Source organism: Oncorhynchus gorbuscha, linkage group LG06, assembly GCF_021184085.1.
Source record: "Oncorhynchus gorbuscha isolate QuinsamMale2020 ecotype Even-year linkage group LG06, OgorEven_v1.0, whole genome shotgun sequence".
Classification (NCBI taxonomy): domain Eukaryota; kingdom Metazoa; phylum Chordata; class Actinopteri; order Salmoniformes; family Salmonidae; genus Oncorhynchus; species Oncorhynchus gorbuscha.
In genome coordinates this window covers 21857003-21884149 of record NC_060178.1, presented here as the reverse complement: position 1 = coordinate 21884149, position 27147 = coordinate 21857003, and the positions used below count along the sequence as shown (strand labels likewise).

The 27147-nt window shown below is 54.6% G+C and overlaps 2 protein-coding genes across 3 annotated transcripts in view; one reads left to right on the top strand and one right to left on the bottom strand.

The window, feature by feature from the left end:
* LOC124037684 (phospholipid phosphatase 2-like) overlaps nucleotides 1-27147 on the bottom strand; it is a 126174-nt gene that overhangs the window by 47544 nt on the left and 51483 nt on the right. The window lies entirely within an intron of this gene.
* Nucleotides 1255-6451, top strand: LOC124037683 (DENN domain-containing protein 2A-like; the record flags this gene model as incomplete). Its single annotated transcript, XM_046352638.1, is given in 8 exon segments — nucleotides 1255-1395; nucleotides 1690-1838; nucleotides 3131-3308; nucleotides 3596-3637; nucleotides 3791-3887; nucleotides 4157-4426; nucleotides 4946-5032; nucleotides 5253-6451. Coding segments are annotated over 8 exon segments (996 nt in total), but the record flags the coding sequence as incomplete, so codon positions are not given.

Sequence of the window (27147 nt, the reverse complement as noted above, 5' to 3'; positions counted from 1 at the left end):
TTTTTTAAAGAGTTGACCCAAAACCAAAACCAGGTCATTCATTATCATTTTTCCCAGCATGCTCTATTGCAGGTAGATTATTGTTTTTAAAGAAGATTTTCTAGGTTTTTGCATATACATTGGACTTATTTGCCCCCGGAACTGAAATTTTGTTTAGATGCTTTAGGTAGTCTTTTATCTTAGTCTTCCCAACCCTGGCAGTCATTCTGAATGCAGGTTGAGTTCAGAAAGACATTCTGGCTGGATACCAATAGGAATTACACTTTACTTTATAAGTCAGCAATAAGGCCACTGTATTAGGGTATAACTAGACCTTATGAAATACGTATTGTATTGTCTTAAATAATTATATTTTAATTATAACATATTTGCTTAGGATCTCACTTGGTGAAGGACACAGGACTGAAAATGAATGAATGCAACAATCATGTCTCTGCCACGAACAAATACATTCAGTCATGGGTGGTAACTCAATTCACTCGAAAAGCACACTGGGAAATGTGCAAATAAGGCTTTACACTAAGCAGTGTGTTCATTTAACACTGAAAAATGTGGATCTGTATAGACCCTGGAACAGTGTTACGTTTAACACAGCGTAGCTTTAACACTGGAGAATTTGCTGTGTACAGATCTATACACCTAGGTCAAAGAGAGACAGTTTTTCCTGGTCAGGTCACATGGTCAGGCCAAACTCCTGGGAACATCTCAATTGCATACTCATCACATCCTCTCTCCGAGCCTCCTTCTCAAAACCCATTGAAGGAGATGGACCTCTGGCTTTCTCCTCCAATGGGTTTTGAGAAAGAAGTGAGGAGACAGGACGCGAGGAGTATGCAATTGAGATTCTCCCCCAGCCTTCAGTAGAGCCACCCACAGCCTCCCACAGGGAGAGGGACTGGAGCCAACATAAAGGACCCCACAGGGAGGGACCACCCTATGCATCCACAGAGCCCCACCCTCCCTCTCCCTGGTTGCCACTTTCCCACCGCGGCTTGTGGGCTGCTGCCCTGGCCCCAGTACACAGAGACACATATGAACCCCAGCTGAAGTAGTTACCGCAGTGGAATAGTGGGTTAGGCTCCCCTGTAATGAGCTACTGATTCATCTGTGTGAACGTGCATGTGCAAACATCTGTGGATGTAGGGGAGCGTGTGAGTGTATAGTGTATACAGTATGTTTTCAGAATGCTTAGTTTACTTTGTAATGTACTCTATTCCGTATTGAATTATGTATATGTTGTGTCTGACTCCACAGATCCTGGATGAGGTGGAGAAGAGGAGGGCCATCTCTCCAGCCCTTGTGCAGCCCTTCATGAGAGGCATCATGGAGGCTCCATTCCCAGCCCCGGGAAGAACCATCACTGTCAAGAACTTCCTGCCTGGCTCAGGCACTGAGGTGAGGGGGAATAGCTGTGCACAGCAGGGTTGGGGGGCTAGAGCACAGACCTCAACTGGCCCTGTCACTTTACTGTATTCAAAACATAATTGACTTGAGGTCTTATTTATCTAGTTAGTATGTCACTTTGTCTATGTATGTGTATTTGGTGCTAAACCCTGTGTGTGTTTATGACTCCTGTCTAGATGTGTATAGGGTATTTATATAGATCTCTCTCTTGTTCTCCATCCCTCTCTCCCTCCTTTTCCCCTCTCCCTCTTTTTGTCTCTCTCTCTTTCCTTCTGTCTCTTGCAGGTGATAGAGCTGTGTCGTCCGTCTGACTCTCGTCTGGAGCATGTAGATTTTGAGTGTCTGTTCTCCTCTCTGTCGCTGCGTCTGCTCCTCAGAGTCTTTGCCTCTCTGCTTCTGGAGCGCAGGGTCCTCTTCACCGCTGACAAACTCAGGTGGGACACTGTCCAAAAAGAACCCCCCCCCCTATCCTAGACCCTTACAATAGCCCCTATATAAGGAGGAGCTATTACCCTATACAGTAGCTTACACCTATCCAGTTCATTCAAATGTTTAAAAGACTGAAACTTCTGGGGGCTATTGGGACAGGCACAGGAACCAGGGGCTTGTGGGTTTATGCCAGGGCTATCGATCAGTCAACCTTCTCTAGCTACTCCTCTACTGACTTGGGACCTGTGAGGTGGGATCAGGTGAGAGGCAGCGGACAGTGAAAAGGATATGACAGACACACACAAGACCGATGGACGGTCAGACACACGAGACAGATGACTCCTGGACGAGAGAAAGAGAGACAGAGTGTGTTAAGGAAGGAATGCTGTTGTGTTATACAGTCGTCTAGGGAACAATCATTTCTCTCTGGAAATGTGTCATGGAATCCAGAGACAGGGTTAGTGTAGAAAGTTAAGCTGTAAGACTGGTGTTTGTGCAACCAATTGACACACTAGCATCCACTAATCACCTGCTATTGATGGGTGCCGTGAGATAAACCCTTGAATTGCTACGCTGGTCTTTCTTGACATGCTAAATACTGTAGGCTTTCTTGGATATACAGTACATTGCTCTGTGTAGTGTGCTACTTCATTGCTTTTTAAAAGCCCACCTGAAATGCCTGTGAATCCACAATAGATTGTGTGTCGTTCCACTGTGACATTTTTCTACTGTTGCATTGAAACGAGTGGAAACCTGGCCTCGCAATCACAGATTGTTTTTGAATGAATTAAATGAAAACAGACACACATATTGGAGGCATTAAGTTAACAGTGTGGTGTTAGTTCATTCGCTCCCGCAGTATATATTTTATAGTGTTAAATCCCACTCCCTTAAAAAAAAAAGCCATGCTTAAAAATGCAATGTTCAGTTTTATGTTCCAAAATAAGTATTGGGTAATCACATTTGAATCTGCTAACACCATCTTGTGGTAGAAACGGGAACTACATGGAAGACATGCTGCGGTTATATCATTTGACTAGATTTTAGTAGTTGACACCCTGTTCTCTCTCTCTTTCCAAATATACATCTCCCATCTCTCTCTCTCTCTCTCTCTCTCTCTCTCTCTCTCTCTCTCTCTCTCTCTCTCAATTCAACAACTGCTTTATTCGCATGAATGGGTGGTTGCCACTGTTGCCAAAGCAATATATATGAGTATTACAAATGAGCAATGTGCTTGATCAACAATAGTCATCTCTCTGCCTCGCTCCCCTGCTCTCTCTCTCTCCCCTCTCTGCAGTACTCTGTCTCAGTGCTGCCATGCGGTGGTTGCTCTACTTTACCCTTTCACCTGGCAACACACCTATATCCCCGTGCTACCCCCTGCCATGCTGGACATAGTGTGTACCCCCACACCCTTCATTGTGGGTCTGCTATCCAGCTCCCTGCCCAGTCTCAAAGAGCTGCCCATAGAGGAGGTGAGACCACACTCCAGAGCCCAGCTGACTGTGTGTGTGTGTGTGTGTGTGTGTGTGTGTGTGTGTGTGTGTGTGTGTGTGTGTGTGTGTGTGTGTGTGTGTGTGTGTGTGTGTGTGTGTGTGTGTGTGTGTGTGTGTGTGTGTGTGTGTGTGTGTGTGTGTGTGTGTGTGTGTGCCCCTGACCTCAACTCTTTCCTCCATTAAACAATGGTCTCTACTCTGAGAAAGGGCTGAGGCTGCCAAACTGACAGGAAATGACATCACCCTGCCCTTTGCTCTCTCCTTAGGTCCTGGTGGTCGACCTCGGCAACAGCCGCTTCCTCAGACAGGTATAAACCTCTAACAATAGTACCTATAGCAACAGACCAACAACATACTGTATATATCTTAAACAGTTGTCTACAGCTATATATGTAGCAACACCTCTATGCTCATGGGACACGGTCATCCTTTCCTCTCACACCTCGGTCTTTCCTATCCAGCTGGATGACGAGGACTCCATTCTGCCTCATAAGCTGCAGGCTGCTCTGGAACATGTTCTGGACAAGAGGAAGGAACTGGCCAGTGAGATGCCCACCGGTGAGTCAGTGCTACTATATTAACACGTCTCGCAGAAGGGTCTTGTTATGACCGATACAGCCTTGATGGTCTATGTGACAACTGATATTTTTATTACCCAAGCATATGACCTCCGTGTTGAAAGGCTCTCTCTCTCTCTCTCTCTCTCTCTCTCTCTCTCTCTCTCTCTCTCTCTCTCTCTCTCTCTCTCTCTCTCTCTCTCTCTCTCTCTCTCTCTCTCTCTCTCTCTCTCTCTCTCTCTCTCTCTCTCTCTCTCTCTCTCTCTCTAGACTCAAGCTCCCTCAGTACCGTGGTGTCGGAGGCCTTTGTATGTTTCTTCGTAGAAATGGTGGGCCACTACCCTCTCTTCATGGGCGGGGGGGATCGAGAGGATGAGTCTGGAGCCCCCTCCTCCCCCACGCCGTCCTACTTTCAGCGTGAGGCCTTTCGCAAGGCTGTCACCTCAAAGAGTCTGAAAAGGTTCCTGGAGGTCTTCATGGAGACCCAGATGTTCGCTGGGTTCGTTGCAGAGAGAGAGCAGCGCAGGCAGGGTCTAAGAGGTACGGAGAGAGGGGGTACAGCCAGGCAGGGTCTAAGAGGTACGGAGAGAGGGGGTACAGCCAGGCAGGGTCTAAGAGGTACAGAGAGGGGGGTACAGCCAGGCAGCGTCTAAGAGGTACGGAGAGGGAGGGTACAACCAGGCAGGGTCTAAGAGGTACGGAGAGGGGGTACAGCCAGGCAGGGTCTAAGAGGTACGGAGAGGGGGGTACAACCAGGCAGGGTCTAAGAGGTACGGAGAGGGGGGTACAGCCAGGCAGGGTCTAAGAGGTACGGAGAGGGGGGGTACAGCCAGGCAGCGTCTAAGAAGTACAGAGAGAGGGGGGGGTACAGCCAGGCAGCGTCTAAGAAGTACAGAGAGAGGGGGAACAGTACCAGGTTATGGGCACTGCCATAAGATAAGTCTGCTTTTGGAATCTGTAAGTCTGTCTGAAATGCATGATTATATGACAATTTTTCACAATTGTCTAACAGTTGTATGTGTTCTCATTATTCTACTGTTGTTGTTGTTGTGTGTCCAGGTCTGTTTGAGGTGAGGTCACAAGACTACCTGGACTCTCTCCCAGGGAGCGAGCAACGTGGGGTCAACAAATTCCTCAAGGGTCTTGGTGAGGCCCAAATCCTCTCCCAATCACCCTATCCACTCTAGTACCTACATAGATCATATCCCAAGTCACTCTGGATAATAGTTTCTGATTCAATTGTCATTGTAAATTGTGATACATTAGTGAAACTACATTCCTCCTCAATGTATGAAAGGGTTGCCAGAACTTGCCTCTCACACCAACGTTTTTTTGATCCGGTTCTGTTGCCTGTTTTCATTTTCAGGAAATAAGATGAAATTCTTGTCCAAGAAATGATGACTCGGGAAGGAACTCCATGAGAGAGAGAGCATGTTCAAGAGAGGTAGCGGAACAAATCACTTCGCCTAAAGAAGTCTAAGGACCTGAACTCCCTGTGGAATGCATGGAGTAGGAGATTCTGTGTGTCCACAAGCTTATGGACACATACTGGGCAAGGACTGAACACTCCCTGGTTTAGGAATCGGACCAAAAAACGTGAATATTCTCCTAGCCTGAAGACACAGACCCATTAAGGAACATCGTTCTCCATTGAGGTTACTGAGTGTCATTCCGTTGCCTCTATTGTGGAGAGCTTACTTTTGTGAAGCGGTCAGTCTTTATAGTGTACATTGATGTACTGTATAGCACAGCCCATTTCCCTTCCTAGAGTTGGTATATAGAGGGTCCTCCCTCTATGTCACTCAGGAATGACTGACTCCACCCTCGATCCCGAAAGGCACCAATGAGAACCTGAGGATAATGCTGGGTGGCTTAAGAATAATTCAATTTTGTAGAGTAGCTTTTAAACATTCCACATATTTCTTGTGTCTTTAAAAAAAATAGTACAACTTCTTTGTTAACAGGAGGCTTATACGTTAATTTATACTGTATAGTTTCTAGAATAACTTTCTCTTCCTTTTTTTCTCCTTCAAATGAAAGCAAAAAAAATCTCCTGTAGTTTGTGATGGACTTTATGTAGTCTGATCAAACGATTGATTGTAGAGCACTCTAGGTTACTATTGAGGAAATGTACCACTGTGATAGGAGAGTGAACTATGGAATGGACTGGGTGTACGCCAAAAAGAGGAAAAAGAGAGGGGAATGATCAGAAAATCATTCCTGGATATAGTATAGTATGCCATTTAGCAGACGCTTTTATCCAAAGCGACTTACATGGATGAAGGCAAAAATGAATCAAGTGGGTGAAGTGTGAAATCAGATCTCATGAAAAGAGCCATGTTTAAGATGGACTTGATGTTGTAGAAAAATATGTTCAGTATGTACGACCAATCAATATATGTCAATCTAAAACACCACTAGTTTCACTATAAACCTGTATTATTTTTTATTAAGAAATACCCTAAGTTTATTTGATTGTGTTTGATCTTGCAGAGGATGTTATAGACAAACAGCTATCACAATGTTATAAACTGCTTATTCAAATATAGTTTTTTTTATAGGTCACATAATTGTTTTCATTTTAAAAGACATGCAAAAGGTTACTGACTTGATTTCAGATGGAACTGTACAATGCACAACTGAAACCTTACCTGTTAGGTAATTACCTATATTATCCACTGGAGGGCGCTCTATTATCTATTTAATTCAAACCTGACAGGCTCCAGTTGTCCAGAGTCCAGTTAACCGTCAGTGCTCAAGGTATTATGCTTTCTGTAAAGATGAATTGCACAATCGATTTTCCACGTTTGCTATAAATAAATAACTAATGATATCGAACGAAAAATCATTATTCTAAACTAAACGAAATATATCAACATATTTTGCCAAAGGTCATTACACATTGTTTTTAAGTACACAGCCTATTTATAGGTAATGTCCTAGTAATTTGTACTATTTATCACATTTATATTATTTGAATAGTGTCATATATAAAAAGCCAATAGGGGTATTTTAATATTTAATTAGGGTTATTTCACAACTTTAGATAATTATAAGAGGGCTGATAAGGTTTCGCAATAGCTTTGTCCCTTTGTGTGTTTGTCCCTCTCCTTACAGCGGCAATGATAATCCACACGTTTTTCTTGATGGATTTCCTTTTCCCCTCCGAGGCTGGCTTTCTTTTGCTTTTCGGAGCCCTGGCCCTCCCCTCTGATCCCCCTCCCTCATTACATGTTGACCGGTCAGTCCTGCCTCCTTCTTTCCCCAAGTCTTTTTCTCTGCCTTCCAGGCTTCATGTCATACCACAGCTAATTCCTGAAATTCCAGCCCTCCATTGCGCTTCCAAGGGGGTACAAATACTGATATTTCTTCACAGAAACCTGCCCCAAAAATTCCACTTCCCTGCCTGACCCACCCACCGGGGTTGTTGTTGCTTGACCTTCAACAGGTAAGTTTTCAAAATATTGTATCTGTCTATTTGTTTTGTAAGTGAACATACATCAGTGTTCTTTTAAAAGCAGTACATTGTGAGTGACCAAACTTTCTGTTTCTGCGTTACTGGTCAGTTGCATTATATGTACAGTTGTCTGCCGGTTACGTTGTTTCTAATGCGCTTTCATTCACTGTACAAGGAAAACATTCTTTACATTTCTGACATTTTTTTCTCTCGAATTCCCACATTTTTATCCCTGCACTACTTCCTGCGTTTCGGCCGGAAATTTTTAAAGGAAACTAATAACGTCATAGGCACGCAGTTAAACATTAGCGCTCGTCTGGGTGAGGCGACTAATATGTTTACGAAATAGCAATTGCATAATTTTTGAGAATGTCACATGTCAGAATGTTTCCGAAGTAATAGCCACATATGTGTGTGTGTTGTTTTGGAGTTTTTTTTGTGTCATAAAATAAAATACCAGCCTATTAATAATAACAACTATTACTATGAATGACTGATACTAAAAATAACTACCGTTATTACTAGTCATATAATACATGAGATATATCATACTCAATAAATATACTTAGATTAATGTGCATTTTACTTATGGTTATTATGATTAGGCTATTATTATTGGTATTTGTTTTAATATTCATTTTTTAAATTTGTTATAAGCCTATCACATTAGTTCCCATGATCATCATACATGTTCATATATTGTGTGAAAAGTCTACATACCGTACATTTAGAGAATGCCTGTTACATAAACAAAATGTGGTTTACTGTGTATTGTATCTGTGTCCAAGCTAAATGTATTTACTGTATATCAGGCTAACATTTTTCTTTAGTTTTAAAACGTCCACATTTTCAAGCATAATTGTATTTTTGCTTGGTTTACGATGTAAGGTACTTATTAGTATGTTGTTTTTGAGTCACCAATCCAACCACTGCTACCTGGCATATGTGTGTTTGTGTGCATTGTGTGTGGGCAGTGAGAGGACACACACACGGTTTGGTAGTGGAGTGAGTGGATAAACTTTGTAGACCTGCTGGTCATGGTGGTGCTGACATGGTGTGTGAGGGAGTATTTTTGGACCGAGTGCAGGGTTAGAGTGGTGTGTGTGATAGTCTGTCCTCCCGCGGGACAAGGGACAGGGTGTGTATTCCACAGGAGCAACAGGTGGATTGGGCCAGAAGAATAGACAGGTAGGGAGCATGGACAGGTAGGGAACATGGACAGGTAGGGAGCATGGACAGGTAGGGAACATGGACAGGTAGGGGCAAGAAGAGGTAGGGAGCATGGACAGGTAGGGAACATGGACAGGTAGGGAGCATGGACAGGTAGGGAGCATGGACAGGTAGGGAACATGGACAGGTAGGGGCAAGAAGAGGTAGGGAGCATGGACAGGTAGGGAGCATGGACAGGTAGGGAACATGGACAGGTAGGGAGCATGGACAGGTAGGGAGTATGGACAGGTAGGGAACATGGACAGGTAGGGAACATGGACAGGTAGGGAGCATGGACAGGTAGGGAACATGGACAGGTAGGGAACATGGACAGGTAGGGAACATGGACACGTAGGGGGCATGGACAGGTAGGGAACATGGACAGGTAGGGAGCATGGACAGGTAGGGAGCATGGACAGGTAGGGAACATGGACAGGTAGGGGCAAGAAGAGGTAGGGGGCATGGACAGGTAGGGAACATGGACAGGTAGGGAGCATGGACAGGTAGGGAACATGGACAGGTAGGGAGCATGGACAGGTAGGGAACATGGACAGGTAGGGGCAAGAAGAGGTAGGGGGCATGGACAGGTAGGGAACATGGACAGGTAGGGAACATGGACAGGTAGGGAACATGGACAGGTAGGGAACATGGACAGGTAGGGAACATGGACACGTAGGGGGCATGGACAGGTAGGGAACATGGACAGGTAGGGAGCATGGACAGGTAGGGAGCATGGACAGGTATGGAACATGGACAGGTAGGGGCAAGAAGAGGTAGGGGGCATGGACAGGTAGGGAACATGGACAGGTAGGGAGCATGGACAGGTAGGGAACATGGACAGGTAGGGAGCATGGACAGGTAGGGAACATGGACAGGTAGGGGCAAGAAGAGGTAGGGGGCATGGACAGGTAGGGAACATGGACAGGTAGGGAGCATGGACAGGTAGGGAGCATGGACAGGTAGGGGGCATGGACAGGTAGGGGGCATGGACAGGTAGGGAACATGGACAGGTAGGGAACATGGACAGGTAGGGAACATGGACAGGTAGGGGCAAGAAGAGGTAGGGGGCATGGACAGGTAGGGAACATGGGCAGGTAGGGAGCATGGACAGGTAGGGAACATGGACAGGTAGGGGGAATGGACAGGTAGGGAGCATGGACAGGTAAGGAACATGGACAGGTAGGGAGCATGGACAGGTAGGGAACATGGACAGGTAGGGAACATGGACAGGTAGGGAGCATGGACAGGTAGGGAGCATGGACAGGTAGGGAGCATGGACAGGTAGGGAACATGGACAGGTAGGGGGCATGGACAGGTAGGGGCATGAAGAGGTAGGAGGCATGGACAGGTAGGGAGCATGGACAGGTAGGGAACATGGCCAGGTAGGGAGCATGGACAGGTAGGGAGCATGGACAGGTAGGGAACATGGACAGGTAGGGGAAAGAAGAGGTAGGGGGCATGGACAGGTAGGGAACATGGACAGGTAGGGAGCATGGACAGGTAGGGAGCATGGACAGGTAAGGAACATGGGCAGGTAGGGAGCATGGACAGGTAGGGAGCATGGACAGGTAGGGAGCATGGACAGGTAGGGAGCATGGACAGGTAGGGAACATGGACAGGTAGGGAGCATGGACAGGTAGGGGCAAGAAGAGGTAGGGGGCATGGACAGGTAGGGAACATGGACAGGTAGGGAACATGGACAGGTAGGGTGCATGGACAGGTAGGGGCAAGAAGAGGTAGGGAGCATGGACAGGTAGGGAACATGGACAGGTAGGGAGCATGGACAGGTAGGAAGTATGGACAGGTAGGGAACATGGACAGGTAGGGAGCATGGACAGGTAGGGAACATGGACAGGTAGGGAGCATGGACAGGTAGGGGCAAGAAGAGGTAGGGGGCATGGACAGGTAGGGAACATGGACAGGTAGGGAACATGGACAGGTAGGGAGCATGGACAGGTAGGGGCAAGAAGAGGTAGGGAGCATGGACAGGTAGGGAACATGGACAGGTAGGGAGCATGGACAGGTAGGAAGTATGGACAGGTAGGGAACATGGACAGGTAGGGAGCATGGACAGGTAGGGAACATGGACAGGTAGGGTACATGGACAGGTAGGGAACATGGACGGGTAGGGAACATGGACACGTAGGGGGCATGGACAGGTAGGGAACATGGACAGGTAGGGGGCATGGACAGGTAGGGAACATGGACAGGTAGGGGGCATGGACAGGTAGGGGGCATGGACAGGTAGGGGGCAAGAAGAGGTAGGGGGCATGGACAGGTAGGGGGCATGGACAGGTAGGGGGCAAGAAGAGGTAGGGTGCATGGACAGGTAGGGAGCATGGACAGGTAGGGGGCATGGACAGGTAGGGAACATGGACAGGTAGGGAGCATGGACAGGTAGGGAGCATGGACAGGTAGGGAGCATGGACAGGTAGGGGCAAGAAGAGGTAGGGGGCAAGGACAGGTAGGGAACATGGACAGGTAGGGAGCATGGACAGGTAGGGAACATGGACAGGTAGGGAGCATGGACAGGTAGGGAACATGGACAGGTAGGGGCAAGAAGAGGTAGGGGGCATGGACAGGTAGGGAACATGGACAGGTAGGGAGCATGGACAGGTAGGGAGCATGGACAGGTAGGGGGCATGGACAGGTAGGGAACATGGACAGGTAGGGAACATGGACAGGTAGGGAACATGGACAGGTAGGGAACATGGACAGGTAGGGGCAAGAAGAGGTAGGGGGCATGGACAGGTAGGGAACATGGACAGGTAGGGAGCATGGACAGGTAGGGAGCATGGACAGGTAGGGAACATGGACAGGTAGGGGGAATGGACAGGTAGGGAGCATGGACAGGTAAGGAACATGGACAGGTAGGGAGCATGGACAGGTAGGGAACATGGACAGGTAGGGAACATGGACAGGTAGGGAACATGGACAGGTAGGGGGCATGGACAGGTAGGGAGCATGGACAGGTAGGGAACATGGACAGGTAGGGAGCATGGACAGGTAGGGAGCATGGACAGGTAGGGAGCATGGACAGGTAGGGAAAATGGACAGGTAGGGGGCATGGACAGGTAGGGGCAAGAAGAGGTAGGAGGCATGGACAGGTAGGGAGCATGGACAGGTAGGGAACATGGCCAGGTAGGGAGCATGGACAGGTAGGGAGCATGGACAGGTAGGGAACATGGACAGGTAGGGGAAAGAAGAGGTAGGGGGCATGGACAGGTAGGGAACATGGACAGGTAGGGAACATGGACAGGTAGGGAGCATGGACAGGTAGGAAGTATGGACAGGTAGGGAACATGGACAGGTAGGGAGCATGGACAGGTAGGGAACATGGACAGGTAGGGAACATGGACAGGTAGGGAACATGGACACGTAGGGGGCATGGACAGGTAGGGAACATGGACAGGTAGGGGGCATGGACAGGTAGGGAACATGGACAGGTAGGGGGCATGGACAGGTAGGGGGCAAGAAGAGGTAGGGGGCATGGACAGGTAGGGGGCAAGAAGAGGTAGGGGGCATGGACAGGTAGGGAGCATGGACAGGTAGGGGGCATGGACAGGTAGGGAACATGGACAGGTAGGGAACATGGACAGGTAGGGAGCATGGACAGGTAAGGAGCATGGACAGGTATGGAACATGGACAGGTAGGGAGCATGGACAGGTAGGGGCAAGAAGAGGTAGGGGGCATGGACAGGTAGGGAACATGGACAGGTAGGGAGCATGGACAGGTAGGGATGGACAGGTAGGGAGCATGGACAGGTAGGGAGCATGGACAGGTAGGGAACATGGACAGGTAGGGGCAAGAAGAGGTAGGGGGCATGGACAGGTAGGGAGCATGGACAGGTAGGGAGCATGGACAGGTAGGGAGCATGGACAGGTAGGGAGCATGGACAGGTAAGGAACATGGACAGGTAGGGGGCATGGACAGGTAGGGGCAAGAAGAGGTAGGGGGCATGGACAGGTAGGGAGCATGGACAGGTAGGGAACATGGCCAGGTAGGGAGCATGGACAGGTAGGGAACATGGACAGGTAGGGAACATGGACGGGTAGGGAACATGGACAGGTAGGGGGCATGGACAGGTAGGGGGCAAGAAGAGGTAGGGGGCATGGACAGGTAGGGAGCATGGACAGGTATGGGGAATGGACAGGTAGGGAACATGGACAGGTATGGGGAATGGACAGGTAGGGAGCATGGACAGGTAGGGAGCATGGACAGGTAGGGAGCATGGACAGGTAGGGGCAAGAAGAGGTAGGGGACATGGCCAGGTAGGGGCAAGAAGACGTAGGGGGCATGGACAGGTAGGGAACATGGACAGGTAGGGAGCATGGACAGGTAGGGAACATGGACAGGTAGGGAACATGGACAGGTAGGGAACATGGACAGGTAGGGAACATGGACAGGTAGGGGCATGGACAGGTAGGGAACATGGACAGGTAGGAGGCGTGGACAGGTAGGGAACATGGACAGGTAGGGGGCATGGACAGGTAGGGAACATGGACAGGTAGGGAACATGGACAGGTAGGGGGCATGGACAGGTAGGGGGCATGGACAGGTAGGGGGCATGGACAGGTAGGGAACATGGACACTTAGGGAACATGGACAGGTAGGGAACATGGAAAGGTAGGGGGCATGGACAGGTAGGGGGCATGGACAGGTAGGGAACATGGACAGGTAGGGAACATGGACAGGTAGGGGCAAGAAGAGGTAGGGGGCATGGACAGGAATTGAGCATGGACAGGTAGGGGGCATGGACAGGTAGGGGGCAAGAGGAGGTAGGGGGCATGGACAGGTAGGGGGCATGGACAGATAGGGGCAAGAAGAGGTAGGGGGCATGGACAGGTAGGGGCAAGAAGAGGTGGGGGCATGGACAGGTAGGGGGCATGGACAGGTAGGGAGCATGGACAGGTAGGGGGCATGGACAGGTAGGGGGCATGGACAGGTAGGGAGCATGGACAGGTAGGGAGCATGGACAGGTAGGGGGCATGGACAGGTAGGGAGCATGGACAGGTAGGGGGCATGGACAGGTAGGGAGCATGGACAGGTAGGGGCAAGAAGAGGTAGGGGACATGGACAGGTAGGGGCAAGAAGAGGTAGGGGGCATGGACAGGTAGGGGCAAGAAGAGGTAGGGGGCAAGAAGAGGTAGGGGGCAAGAAGAGGTAGAGGACATGGACAGGTAGGGCAAAGAAGAGGTAGGGAGCATGGACAGGTAGGGGCAAGAAGAGGTAGGGGGCAAGAAGAGGTAGGGGGCATGGACAGGTAGGGGCAAGAAGAGGTAGGGGGCATGGACATGTAGGGGCAAGAAGAGGTAGGGGGCATGGACAGGTATGGGGCAAGAAGAGGTAGGGGGCATGGACAGGTAGGGGGCAGGAAGAGGTAGGGGGCAGGAAGAGGTAGGGGACATGGACAGGTAGGGACAAGAAGAGGTAGGGAGCATGGACAGGTAGGGGGCAGGAAGAGGTAGGGGGCAAGAAGAGGTAGGGGGCATGGACAGGTAGGGGCAAGAAGAGGTAGAGGGCATGGACAGGTAGGAGCAAGAAGAGGTAGGGGGCAAGAAGAGGTAGGGGGCATGGACAGGTAGGGGCAAGAAGAGGTAGGGGGCAAGAAGAGGTAGGGGACATGGACAGGTAGGGGCAAGAAGAGGTAGGGGCAAGAAGAGGTAGGGGGCATGGACAGGTAGGGGCAAGAAGAAGTAGGGGGCATGGACAGGTAGGGGCCAGAAGAGGTAGGGGGCATGGACAGGTAGGGGCAAGAAGAGGTAGGGGGCAAGAAGAGGTAGGGGACATGGACAGGTAGGGAGCATGGACAGGTAGGGGCAAGAAGAGGTAGGGGGATGGACAGGTAGGGGCAAGAAGAGGTAGGGATCATGGACAGGTAGGGGCAAGAAGAGGTAGGTGGCAAGAAGAGGTAGGGGCAAGAAGAGGTAGGGGGCATGGACAGGTAGGGGCAAGAAGAGGTAGGGTGCAGGAAGAGGTAGGGGGCAGGAAGAGGTAGGGGGCAGGAAGAGGTAGGGGACAAGAAGAGGTAGGGGGCAAGAAGAGGTAGGGGGCAAGAAGAGGTAGTGGGCAAGAAGAGGTAGGGGGCAAGAAGAGGTAGGGGGCAAGAAGAGGTAGGGGGCAAGAAGAGGTAGGGGGCATAGACAGGTAGGGGGCATAGACAGGTAGGGGGCAAGAAGAGGTAGGGGGCAGGAAGAGGTAGGGGGCAGGAAGAGGTAGGGGACAAGAAGAGGTAGGAGGTAAGAAGAGGTAGGGGGCAAGAAGAGGTAGGGGGCAAGAAGAGGTAGGGGGCATGGACAGGTAGGGGGCAAGAAGAGGTAGGGGGCAAGAAGAGGTAGGGGCAGGAAGAGGTAGGGGACATGGACAGGTAGGGGGCAGGAAGAGGTAGGGAGCATGGACAAGTAGGTGGCAGGAAGAGGTAGGGGGCATGGACAGGTTGGGGGCAGGAAGAGGTAGGGGGCAGGAAGAGGTAGGGGAATGTACAGGTAGGGGGCAGGAAGAGGTAGGGGGCAGGAATAGGTAGGGGGCAGGAAGAGGTAGGGGCCAGGAAGAGGTAGGGGGCATGGACAGGTAGGGGCAAGAAGAGGTAGGGGACATGGACAGGTAGGGGCAAGAAGAGGTAGGGAGCATGGACAGGTAGGGGGCAGGAAGAGTTAGGGGGCAGGAAGAGGTAGGGGCCAGGAAGAGGTAGGGGGCATGGACAGGTAGGGGCAAGAAGAGGTAGGGAGCATGGACAGGTAGGGGAATGGACAGGTAGGGGCAAGAAGAGGTAGGGGGCATGGACAGGCAGGGGTAGGAAGAGGTAGGGGGCAGGAAGAGGTAGGGGGCAGGAAGAGGTAGGGGGCAGGAAGAGGTAGGGGGCATGGACAGGTAGGGAACATGGACAGGTAGGGAGCATGGACAGGTAGGGGCAAGAAGAGGTAGGGGGCATGGACAGGTAGGGAGCATGGACAGGTAGGGGGCATGGACAGGTAGGGGCAAGAAGAGGTGGGGGCATGGACAGGTAGGGGGCATGGACAGGTAGGGAGCATGGACAGGTAGGGGGCATGGACAGGTAGGGGGCATGGACAGGTAGGGAGCATGGACAGGTAGGGGGCATGGACAAGTAGGTGGCAGGAAGAGGTAGGGGGCATGGACAGGTTGGGGGCAGGAAGAGGTAGGGGGCAGGAAGAGGTAGGGGCATGTATACAGGTAGGGGGCAGGAAGAGGTAGGGGGCAGGAAGAGGTAGGGGGCAGGAAGAGGTAGGGGCCAGGAAGAGGTAGGGGGCATGGACAGGTAGGGGCAAGAAGAGGTAGGGGACATGGACAGGTAGGGGCAAGAAGAGGTAGGGAGCATGGACAGGTAGGGGGCAGGAAGAGTTAGGGGGCAGGAAGAGGTAGGGGCCAGGAAGAGGTAGGGGGCATGGACAGGTAGGGGCAAGAAGAGGTAGGGAGCATGGACAGGTAGGGGCAAGAAGAGGTAGGGGGCAAGAAGAGGTAGGGGGCATGGACAGGTAGGGGCAAGAAGAGGTAGGGGGCATGGACATGTAGGGGCAAGAAGAGGTAGAGAGCATGGACAGGTAGGGGGCAGGAAGAGGTAGGGGGCAAGAAGAGGTAGGGGGCATGGACAGGTAGGGGCAAGAAGAGGTAGAGGGCATGGACAGGTAGGAGCAAGAAGAGGTAGGGGGCAAGAAGAGGTAGGGGGCATGGACAGGTAGGGGCAAGAAGAGGTAGGGGGCAAGAAGAGGTAGGGGACATGGACAGGTAGGGGCAAGAAGAGGTAGGGGGCAAGAAGAGGTAGGGGGCATGGACAGGTAGGGGCAAGAAGAAGTAGGGGGCATGGACAGGTAGGGGCCAGAAGAGGTAGGGGGCATGGACAGGTAGGGGCAAGAAGAGGTAGGGGGCAAGAAGAGGTAGGGGACATGGACAGGTAGGGAGCATGGACAGGTAGGGGCAAGAAGAGGTAGGGGGCATGGACAGGTAGGGGCAAGAAGAGGTAGGGATCATGGACAGGTAGGGGCAAGAAGAGGTAGGTGGCAAGAAGAGGTAGGGGCAAGAAGAGGTAGGGGCAAGAAGAGGTAGGGGGCAAGAAGAGGTAGGGGGCATGGACAGGTAGGGGCAAGAAGAGGTAGGGGGCAGGAAGAGGTAGGGGGCAGGAAGAGGTAGGGGGCAGGAAGAGGTAGGGGACAAGAAGAGGTAGGGGGCAAGAAGAGGTAGGGGGCAAGAAGAGGTAGTGGGCAAGAAGAGGTAGGGGGCAAGAAGAGGTAGGGGGCAAGAAGAGGTAGGGGGCAAGAAGAGGTAGGGGGCATAGACAGGTAGGGGGCATAGACAGGTAGGGGGCAAGAAGAGGTAGGGGGCAGGAAGAGGTAGGGGGCAGGAAGAGGTAGGGGACAAGAAGAGGTAGGAGGTAAGAAGAGGTAGGGGGCAAGAAGAGGTAGGGGGCAAGAAGAGGTAGGGGGCATGGACAGGTAGGGGGCAAGAAGAGGTAGGGGGCAAGAAGAGGTAGGGGCAGGAAGAGGTAGGGGACATGGACAGGTAGGGGGCAGGAAGAGGTAGGGAGCATGGACAAGTAGGTGGCAGGAAGAGGTAGGGGGCATGGACAGGTTGGGGGCAGGAAGAGGTAGGGGGCAGGAAGAGGTAGGGGCATGTACAGGTAGGGGGCAGGAAGAGGTAGGGGCAGGAAGAGGTAGGGGGCAGGAAGAGGTAGGGGCCAGGAAGAGGCAGGGGGCATGGACAGGTAGGGGCAAGAAGAGGTAGGGGACATGGACAGGTAGGGGCAAGAAGAGGTAGGGAGCATGGACAGGTAGGGGGCAGGAAGAGTTAGGGGGCAGGAAGAGGTAGGGGCCAGGAAGAGGTAGGGGGCATGGACAGGTAGGGGCAAGAAGAGGTAGGGAGCATGGACAGGTAGGGGAATGGACAGGTAGGGGCAAGAAGAGGTAGGGGGCATGGACAGGCAGGGGTAGGAAGAGGTAGGGGGCATGTACAGGTAGGGGGCAGGAAGAGGAAGGGGGCAGGAAGAGGTAGGGGGCAGGAAGAGGTAGGGGTCAGGAAGAGGTAGGGGGCATGGACAGGTAGGGGCAAGAAGAGGTAGGGGGCAAGAAGAGGTAGGGGGCAAGAAGAGGTAGGGGGCAAGAAGAGGTAGGGGGCAAGAAGAGGTAGGGGGCAAGAAGAGGTAGGGGGCAAGAATAGGTAGGGGGCAAGAAGAGGTAGGGGGCAAGAAGAGGTAGGGGGCAAGAAGAGGTAGGGGGCAAGAAGAGGTAGGGACATGGACATGTAGGGGCAGGAAGAGGTAGGGGGCATGGACAGGTAGGGGGCAAGAAGAGGTAGGGGGCAAGAAGAGGTAGGGGGCACGAAGAGGTAGGGGGCATGGACAGGTAGGGGCAAGAAGAGGTAGGGTGCAGGAAGAGGTAGGGGGCAGGAAGAGGTAGGGGGCAAGAAGAGGTAGGGGGCAGGAAGAGGTAGGGGCAGGAAGAGGTAGGGGCAGGAAGAGGTAGGGGCCAGGAAGAGGCAGGGGGCATGGACAGGTAGGGGCAAGAAGAGGTAGGGGACATGGACAGGTAGGGGCAAGAAGAGGTAGGGAGCATGGACAGGTAGGGGGCAGGAAGAGTTAGGGGGCAGGAAGAGGTAGGGGTCAGGAAGAGGTAGGGGGCATGGACAGGTAGGGGCAAGAAGAGGTAGGGAGCATGGACAGGTAGGGGAATGGACAGGTAGGGGCAAGAAGAGGTAGGGGGCATGGACAGGCAGGGGTAGGAAGAGGTAGGGGGCATGTACAGGTAGGGGGCAGGAAGAGGTAGGGGGCAGGAAGAGGTAGGGGGCAGGAAGAGGTAGGGGTCAGGAAGAGGTAGGGGGCATGGACAGGTAGGGGCAAGAAGAGGTAGGGGGCAAGAAGAGGTAGGGGGCAAGAAGAGGTAGGGGGCAAGAAGAGGTAGGGGGCAAGAAGAGGTAGGGGGCAAGAAGAGGTAGGGGGCAAGAATAGGTAGGGGGCAAGAAGAGGTAGGGGGCAAGAAGAGGTAGGGGGCAAGAAGAGGTAGGGGGCAAGAAGAGGTAGGGGGCAAGAAGAGGTAGGGACATGGACATGTAGGGGCAGGAAGAGGTAGGGGGCATGGACAGGTAGGGGGCAAGAAGAGGTAGGGGGCAAGAAGAGGTAGGGGGCACGAAGAGGTAGGGGGCATGGACAGGTAGGGGCAAGAAGAGGTAGGGTGCAGGAAGAGGTAGGGGGCAGGAAGAGGTAGGGGGCAGGAAGAGGTAGGGACATGGACATGTAGGGGCAGGAAGAGGTAGGGGGCATGGACAGGTAGGGGGCAAGAAGAGGTAGGGGGCAAGAAGAGGTAGGGGGCAGGAAGAGGTAGGGGACATGGACAGGTAAGGGGCAAGAAGAGGTAGGGGGCATGGACAGGTAGGGGGCATGGACAGGTTTGGGGAAGGGAGAGGTAGGGGGCAGGAAGAGGTAGGGGGCAGGAAGAGGTAGGGGGCATGGACAGGTAGGGGGCAGGAAGAGGTAGGGGGCATGGACAGGTAGGGGGCAGGAAGAGGTAGGGGGCATGGACAGGTAGGGGGCAGGAAGAGGTAGGGGGCTTGGACAGGTAGGGGGCATGGACAGGTAGGGGGCAGGAAGAGGTAGGGGGCATGGACAGGTAGGGGGCAAGAAGAGGTAGGGGGCAAGAATAGGTAGGGGGCATGGTCAGGTAGGGGCAAGAAGAGGTAGGGAGCATGGACAGGTAGGGGCAAGAAGAGGTAGGGGGCATGGACAGGTAGGGGGCAAGAAGAGGTAGGGGGCAAGAAGAGGTAGGGGGCATGGACAGGTAGGGTGCAAGAAGAGGTAGGGGGCAAGAAGAGGTAGGGAGCATGGACAAGTAGGTGGCAGGAAGAGGTAGGGGCATGGACAGTTTGGGGGCAGGAAGAGGTAGGGGGCAGGAAGAGGTAGGGGGCATGGACAGGTAGGTGGCAGGAAGAGGTAGGGGTCATGGACAGGTAGGGGGTAGGAAGAGGTAGGGGGCATGTACAGGTAGGGGCAAGAAGAGGTAGGGGACATGGACAGGTAGGGGCAAGAAGAGGTAGGGAGCATGGACAGGTAGGGGCAAGAAGAGGTAGGGAGCATGGACAGGTAGGGGCAAGAAGAGGTAGGGGACATGGACAGGTAGGGGCAAGAAGAGGTAGGGAGCATGGACAGGTTGGGGCAAGAAGAGGTAGGGAGCATGGACAGGTAGGGGCAAGAAGAGGTAGGGGCAAGAAGAGGTAGGGGGCAAGAAGAGGTAGGGGGCAAGAAGAGGTAGGGGGCAAGAAGAGGTAGGGGGCAAGAAGAGGTAGGGGGCAAGAAGAGGTAGGGACATGGACATGTAGGGGCAGGAAGAGGTAGGGGGCATGGACAGGTAGGGGGCAAGAAGAGGTAGGGGGCAAGAAGAGGTAGGGGGCACGAAGAGGTAGGGGGCATGGACAGGTAGGGGCAAGAAGAGGTAGGGGGCAGGAAGAGGTAGGGGGCATGGACAGGTAGGGGCAAGAAGAGGTAGGGGGCAAGAAGAGGTAGGGGACATGGACAGGTAGGGGCAAGAAGAGGTAGGGGGCAAGAAGAGGTAGGGGGCATGGACAGGTAGGGGCAAGAAGAAGTAGGGGGCATGGACAGGTAGGGGCCAGAAGAGGTAGGGGGCATGGACAGGTAGGGGCAAGAAGAGGTAGGGGGCAAGAAGAGGTAGGGGACATGGACAGGTAGGGAGCATGGACAGGTAGGGGCAAGAAGAGGTAGGGGGCATGGACAGGTAGGGGCAAGAAGAGGTAGGGATCATGGACAGGTAGGGGCAAGAAGAGGTAGGTGGCAAGAAGAGGTAGGGGCAAGAAGAGGTAGGGGCAAGAAGAGGTAGGGGGCAAGAAGAGGTAGGGGGCATGGACAGGTAGGGGCAAGAAGAGGTAGGGGGCAGGAAGAGGTAGGGGGCAGGAAGAGGTAGGGGGCAGGAAGAGGTAGGGGACAAGAAGAGGTAGGGGGCAAGAAGAGGTAGGGGGCAAGAAGAGGTAGTGGGCAAGAAGAGGTAGGGGGGCAAGAAGAGGTAGGGGGCAAGAAGAGGTAGGGGGCAAGAAGAGGTAGGGGGCATAGACAGGTAGGGGGCATAGACAGGTAGGGGGCAGGAAGAGGTAGGGGGCAGGAAGAGGTAGGGGACAAGAAGAGGTAGGAGGTAAGAAGAGGTAGGGGGGCAAGAAGAGGTAGGGGGCAAGAAGAGGTAGGGGGCATGGACAGGTAGGGGGCAAGAAGAGGTAGGGGGCAAGAAGAGGTAGGGGCAGGAAGAGGTAGGGGACATGGACAGGTAGGGGGCAGGAAGAGGTAGGGAGCATGGACAAGTAGGTGGCAGGAAGAGGTAGGGGGCATGGACAGGTTGGGGGCAGGAAGAGGTAGGGGGCAGGAAGAGGTAGGGGCATGTACAGGTAGGGGGCAGGAAGAGGTAGGGGCAGGAAGAGGTAGGGGGCAGGAAGAGGTAGGGGCCAGGAAGAGGCAGGGGGCATGGACAGGTAGGGGCAAGAAGAGGTAGGGGACATGGACAGGTAGGGGCAAGAAGAGGTAGGGAGCATGGACAGGTAGGGGGCAGGAAGAGTTAGGGGGCAGGAAGAGGTAGGGGCCAGGAAGAGGTAGGGGGCATGGACAGGTAGGGGCAAGAAGAGGTAGGGAGCATGGACAGGTAGGGGAATGGACAGGTAGGGGCAAGAAGAGGTAGGGGGCATGGACAGGCAGGGGTAGGAAGAGGTAGGGGGCATGTACAGGTAGGGGGCAGGAAGAGGAAGGGGGCAGGAAGAGGTAGGGGGCAGGAAGAGGTAGGGGTCAGGAAGAGGTAGGGGCATGGACAGGTAGGGGCAAGAAGAGGTAGGGGGCAAGAAGAGGTAGGGGGCAAGAAGAGGTAGGGGGCAAGAAGAGGTAGGGGGCAAGAAGAGGTAGGGGGCAAGAAGAGGTAGGGGGCAAGAAGAGGTAGGGGGCAAGAAGAGGTAGGGGGCAAGAAGAGGTAGGGACATGGACATGTAGGGGCAGGAAGAGGTAGGGGGCATGGACAGGTAGGGGGCAAGAAGAGGTAGGGGGCAAGAAGAGGTAGGGGGCACAAGAGGTAGGGGGCATGGACAGGTAGGGGCAAGAAGAGGTAGGGGCAGGAAGAGGTAGGGGGCAGGAAGAGGTAGGGGGCAAGAAGAGGTAGGGGGCAGGAAGAGGTAGGGGCAGGAAGAGGTAGGGGGCAGGAAGAGGTAGGGGCCAGGAAGAGGCAGGGGGCATGGACAGGTAGGGGCAAGAAGAGGTAGGGGACATGGACAGGTAGGGGCAAGAAGAGGTAGGGAGCATGGACAGGTAGGGGGCAGGAAGAGTTAGGGGGCAGGAAGAGGTAGGGGTCAGGAAGAGGTAGGGGCATGGACAGGTAGGGGCAAGAAGAGGTAGGGAGCATGGACAGGTAGGGGAATGGACAGGTAGGGGCAAGAAGAGGTAGGGGGCATGGACAGGCAGGGGTAGGAAGAGGTAGGGGGCATGTACAGGTAGGGGGCAGGAAGAGGTAGGGGGCAGGAAGAGGTAGGGGCAGGAAGAGGTAGGGGTCAGGAAGAGGTAGGGGGCATGGACAGGTAGGGGCAAGAAGAGGTAGGGGGCAAGAAGAGGTAGGGGGCAAGAAGAGGTAGGGGGCAAGAAGAGGTGGGGCAAGAAGAGGTAGGGGGCAAGAGAGGTAGGGGGCAAGAATAGGTAGGGGGCAAGAAGAGGTAGGGGGCAAGAAGAGGTAGGGGGCAAGAAGAGGTAGGGGGCAAGAAGAGGTAGGGACATGGACATGTAGGGGCAGGAAGAGGTAGGGGGCATGGACAGGTAGGGGGCAAGAAGAGGTAGGGGGCAAGAAGAGGTAGGGGGCACGAAGAGGTAGGGGGCATGGACAGGTAGGTAGGGTGCAGGAAGAGGTAGGGGGCAGGAAGAGGTAGGGGGCAAGAAGAGGTAGGGGGCAAGAAGAGGTAGGGGCATGGACAGGTAGGGGGCAAGAAGAGGTAGGGGGCAAGAAGAGGTAGGGGGCAGGAAGAGGTAGGGGACATGGACAGGTAAGGGGCAAGAAGAGGTAGGGGGCATGGACAGGTAGGGGGCATGGACAGGTTTGGGGAAGGGAGAGGTAGGGGGCAGGAAGAGGTAGGGGGCAGGAAGAGGTAGGGGGCATGGACAGGTAGGGGGCAGGAAGAGGTAGGGGGCATGGACAGGTAGGGGGCAGGAAGAGGTAGGGGGCATGGACAGGTAGGGGGCAGGAAGAGGTAGGGGGCTTGGACAGGTAGGGGGCATGGACAGGTAGGGGGCAGGAAGAGGTAGGGGGCATGGACAGGTAGGGGGCATGGACAGGTAGGGGGCAAGAAGAGGTAGGGGGCAAGAATAGGTAGGGGGCATGGTCAGGTAGGGGCAAGAAGAGGTAGGGAGCATGGACAGGTAGGGGCAAGAAGAGGTAGGGGGCATGGACAGGTAGGGGGCAAGAAGAGGTAGGGGCAAGAAGAGGTAGGGGGCATGGACAGGTAGGGTGCAAGAAGAGGTAGGGGGCAAGAAGAGGTAGGGAGCATGGACAAGTAGGTGGCAGGAAGAGGTAGGGGCATGGACAGTTTGGGGGCAGGAAGAGGTAGGGGGCAGGAAGAGGTAGGGGGCATGGACAGGTAGGTGGCAGGAAGAGGTAGGGGTCATGGACAGGTAGGGGGTAGGAAGAGGTAGGGGGCATGTACAGGTAGGGGCAAGAAGAGGTAGGGGACATGGACAGGTAGGGGCAAGAAGAGGTAGGGAGCATGGACAGGTAGGGGCAAGAAGAGGTAGGGAGCATGGACAGGTAGGGGCAAGAAGAGGTAGGGGACATGGACAGGTAGGGGCAAGAAGAGGTAGGGAGCATGGACAGGTTGGGGCAAGAAGAGGTAGGGAGCATGGACAGGTAGGGGCAAGAAGAGGTAGGGGCAAGAAGAGGTAGGGGGCAAGAAGAGGTAGGGGGCAAGAAGAGGTAGGGGGCAAGAAGAGGTAGGGGGCAAGAAGAGGTAGGGGGCAAGAAGAGGTAGGGACATGGACATGTAGGGGCAGGAAGAGGTAGGGGGCATGGACAGGTAGGGGGCAAGAAGAGGTAGGGGGCAAGAAGAGGTAGGGGGCACGAAGAGGTAGGGGGCATGGACAGGTAGGGGCAAGAAGAGGTAGGGGGCAGGAAGAGGTAGGGGGCAGGAAGAGGTAGGGGGCAAGAAGAGGTAGGGGGCAGGAAGAGGTAGGGGCAGGAAGAGGTAGGGGGCAGGAAGAGGTAGGGGCCAGGAAGAGGCAGGGGGCATGGACAGGTAGGGGCAAGAAGAGGTAGGGGACATGGACAGGTAGGGGCAAGAAGAGGTAGGGAGCATGGACAGGTAGGGGCAGGAAGAGTTAGGGGGCAGGAAGAGGTAGGGGCCAGGAAGAGGTAGGGGGCATGGACAGGTAGGGGCAAGAAGAGGTAGGGAGCATGGACAGGTAGGGGAATGGACAGGTAGGGGCAAGAAGAGGTAGGGGGCATGGACAGGCAGGGGTAGGAAGAGGTAGGGGGCATGTACAGGTAGGGGGCAGGAAGAGGTAGGGGGCAGGAAGAGGTAGGGGGCAGGAAGAGGTAGGGGTCAGGAAGAGGTAGGGGGCATGGACAGGTAGGGGCAAGAAGAGGTAGGGGGCAAGAAGAGGTAGGGGGCAAGAAGAGGTAGGGGGCCAGAAGAGGTAGGGGGCATGGACAGGTAGGGGCAAGAAGAGGTAGGGGGCAAGAAGAGGTAGGGGGCAAGAAGAGGTAGGGGGCAAGAAGAGGTAGGGACATGGACATGTAGGGGCAGGAAGAGGTAGGGGGCATGGACAGGTAGGGGGCAAGAAGAGGTAGGGGGCAAGAAGAGGTAGGGGGCACGAAGAGGTAGGGGGCATGGACAGGTAGGGGCAAGAAGAGGTAGGGTGCAGGAAGAGGTAGGGGGCAGGAAGAGGTAGGGGGCAAGAAGAGGTAGGGGGCAAGAAGAGGTAGGGGCATGGACAGGTAGGGGGCAAGAAGAGGTAGGGGGCAAGAAGAGGTAGGGGGCAGGAAGAGGTAGGGGACATGGACAGGTAAGGGGCAAGAAGAGGTAGGGGGCATGGACAGGTAGGGGGCATGGACAGGTTTGGGGAAGGGAGAGGTAGGGGGCAGGAAGAGGTAGGGGGCAGGAAGAGGTAGGGGGCATGGACAGGTAGGGGGCAGGAAGAGGTAGGGGGCATGGACAGGTAGGGGGCAGGAAGAGGTAGGGGGCATGGACAGGTAGGGGGCAGGAAGAGGTAGGGGGCTTGGACAGGTAGGGGGCATGGACAGGTAGGGGGCAGGAAGAGGTAGGGGGCATGGACAGGTAGGGGGCATGGACAGGTAGGGGGCAGGAAGAGGTAGGGGGCATGGACAGGTAGGGGGCATGGACAGGTAGGGGGCAAGAAGAGGTAGGGGGCACGAAGAGGTAGGGGGCATGGACAGGTAGGGGCAAGAAGAGGTAGGGGGCATGGACAGGTAGATGGCAGGAAGAGGTAGGGGGCATGGACAGGTAGGGGGCAGGAAGAGGTAGGGGGCAGGAAGAGGTAGGGGGCAGGAAGAGGTAGGGGGCAAGAAGAGGTAGGGGGCAAGAAGAGGTAGGGGCATGGACAGGTAGGGGGCAAGAAGAGGTAGGGGGCATGGATAGGTAGGTGGCAGGAAGAGGTAGGGGGCATGGACAGGTTGGGGACAGGAAGAGGTAGGGGGCAGGAAGAGGTAGGGGGCAGGAAGAGGTAGGGGGCAGGAAGAGGTAGGGGGCATGGACAGGTAGGTGGCAGGTAGAGGTAGGGGGCATGGACAGGTAGGGGCAAGAAGAGGTAGGGTGCAGGAAGAGGTAGGGGGCAGGAAGAGGTAGGGGGCAAGAAGAGGTAGGGGGCAAGAAGAGGTAGGGGCATGGACAGGTAGGGGGCAAGAAGAGGTAGGGGGCAAGAAGAGGTAGGGGGCAGGAAGAGGTAGGGGACATGGACAGGTAGGTGGCAGGAAGAGGTAGGGGGCATGGACAGGTTGGGGGAAGGGAGAGGTAGGGGGCAGGAAGAGGTAGGTGGCAGGAAGAGGTAGGGGGCAGGAAGAGGTAGGGGGCAGGAAGAGGTAGGGGACATGGACAGGTAAGGGGCAAGAAGAGGTAGGGGGCATGGACAGGTAGGTGGCAGGAAGAGGTAGGGGGCATGGACAGGTTGGGGGCAGGAAGAGGTAGGGGGCAGGAAGAGGTAGGGGGCAGGAAGAGGTAGGGGGCATGGACAGGTAGGTGGCAGGTAGAGGTAGGGGGCATGGACAGGTAGGGGGCAGGAAGAGGTAGGGGGCATGGACAGGTAGGGGGCAGGAAGAGGTAGGGGGCATGTACAGGTAAAGGTCAGGAAGAGGTAGGGGGCAGGAAGAGGTAGGGGGCATGGACAGGTAGGGGGCATGGACAGGTAGGGGGCAGGAAGAGGTAGGGTGCATGGACAGGTAGGGGGCAGGAAGAGGTAGGGGGCATGGACAGGTAGGGGCAGGAAGAGGTAGGGGGCATGGACAGGTAGGGGGCAGGAAGAGGTAGGGGGCATGTACAGGTAAAGGTCAGGAAGAGGTAGGGGGCAGGAAGAGGTAGGGGGCATGGACAGGTAGGGGGCATGGACAGGTAGGGGGCAGGAAGAGGTAGGGTGCATGGACAGGTAGGGGGCAGGAAGAGGTAGGGGGCATGGACAGGTAGGGGGCAGGAAGTGGTAGGGGGCATGGACAGGTAGGGGGCAAGAAGAGGTAGGGGGCATGGACAGGTAGGGGGCAGGAAGAGGTAGGGGGCAGGAAGAGGTAGGGGGCATGGACAGGTAGGGGGCAGGAAGAGGTAGGGGGCATGGGCAGGTAGGGGGCATGGACAGGTAGGGGGCAGGAAGAGGTAGGGGGCATGGACAGGTAGGGGCAGGAAGAGGTAGGGGGCATGGACAGGTCGGGGGCAGGAAGAGGTAGGGGGCATGGACAGGTAGGGGGCATGGACAGGTAGGGGACAGGAAGAGGTAGGGGGCATGGACAGGTAGGGGGCAGGAAGAGGTAGGGGGCATGGACAGGTAGGGGGCATGGACAGGTAGGGGGCATGGACAGGTAGGGGGCAGGAAGCGGTAGGGGGCATGGACAGGTAGGGGGCATGGACAGGTAGGGGGCAGGAAGAGGTAGGGAGCATGGACAGGTAGGGGGCAGGAAGAGGTAGGGGGCATGGACAGGTAAGGAGCATGGACAGGTAGGGAGCATGGACAGGTAGGGGGCATGGACAGGTTGGGGGCATGGACAGGTTGGGGGCATGGACAGGTAGGGGGCATGGACAGGTAGGGGGAATGGACAGGTAGGGGGCATGGACAGGTAGGGGGCAGGAAGAGGTAGGGAGCATGGACAGGTAGGGAACATGGACAGGTAGGGGGCATGGACAGGTAGGGGGCATGGACAGGTAGGGAGCATGGACAGGTAGGTGGCATGGACAGGTAGGGGGCATGGACAGGTAGGGGGCATGGACAGGTAGGGAGCATGGACAGGTAGGGGGCATGGACAGGTAGGGGGCATGGACAGGTAGGGGGCCTGGACAGGTAGGGGCATGGACAGGTAGGGGGCATGGACAGGTAGGGAGCATGGACAGGTAGGGGGCATGGACAGGTAGGGAGCA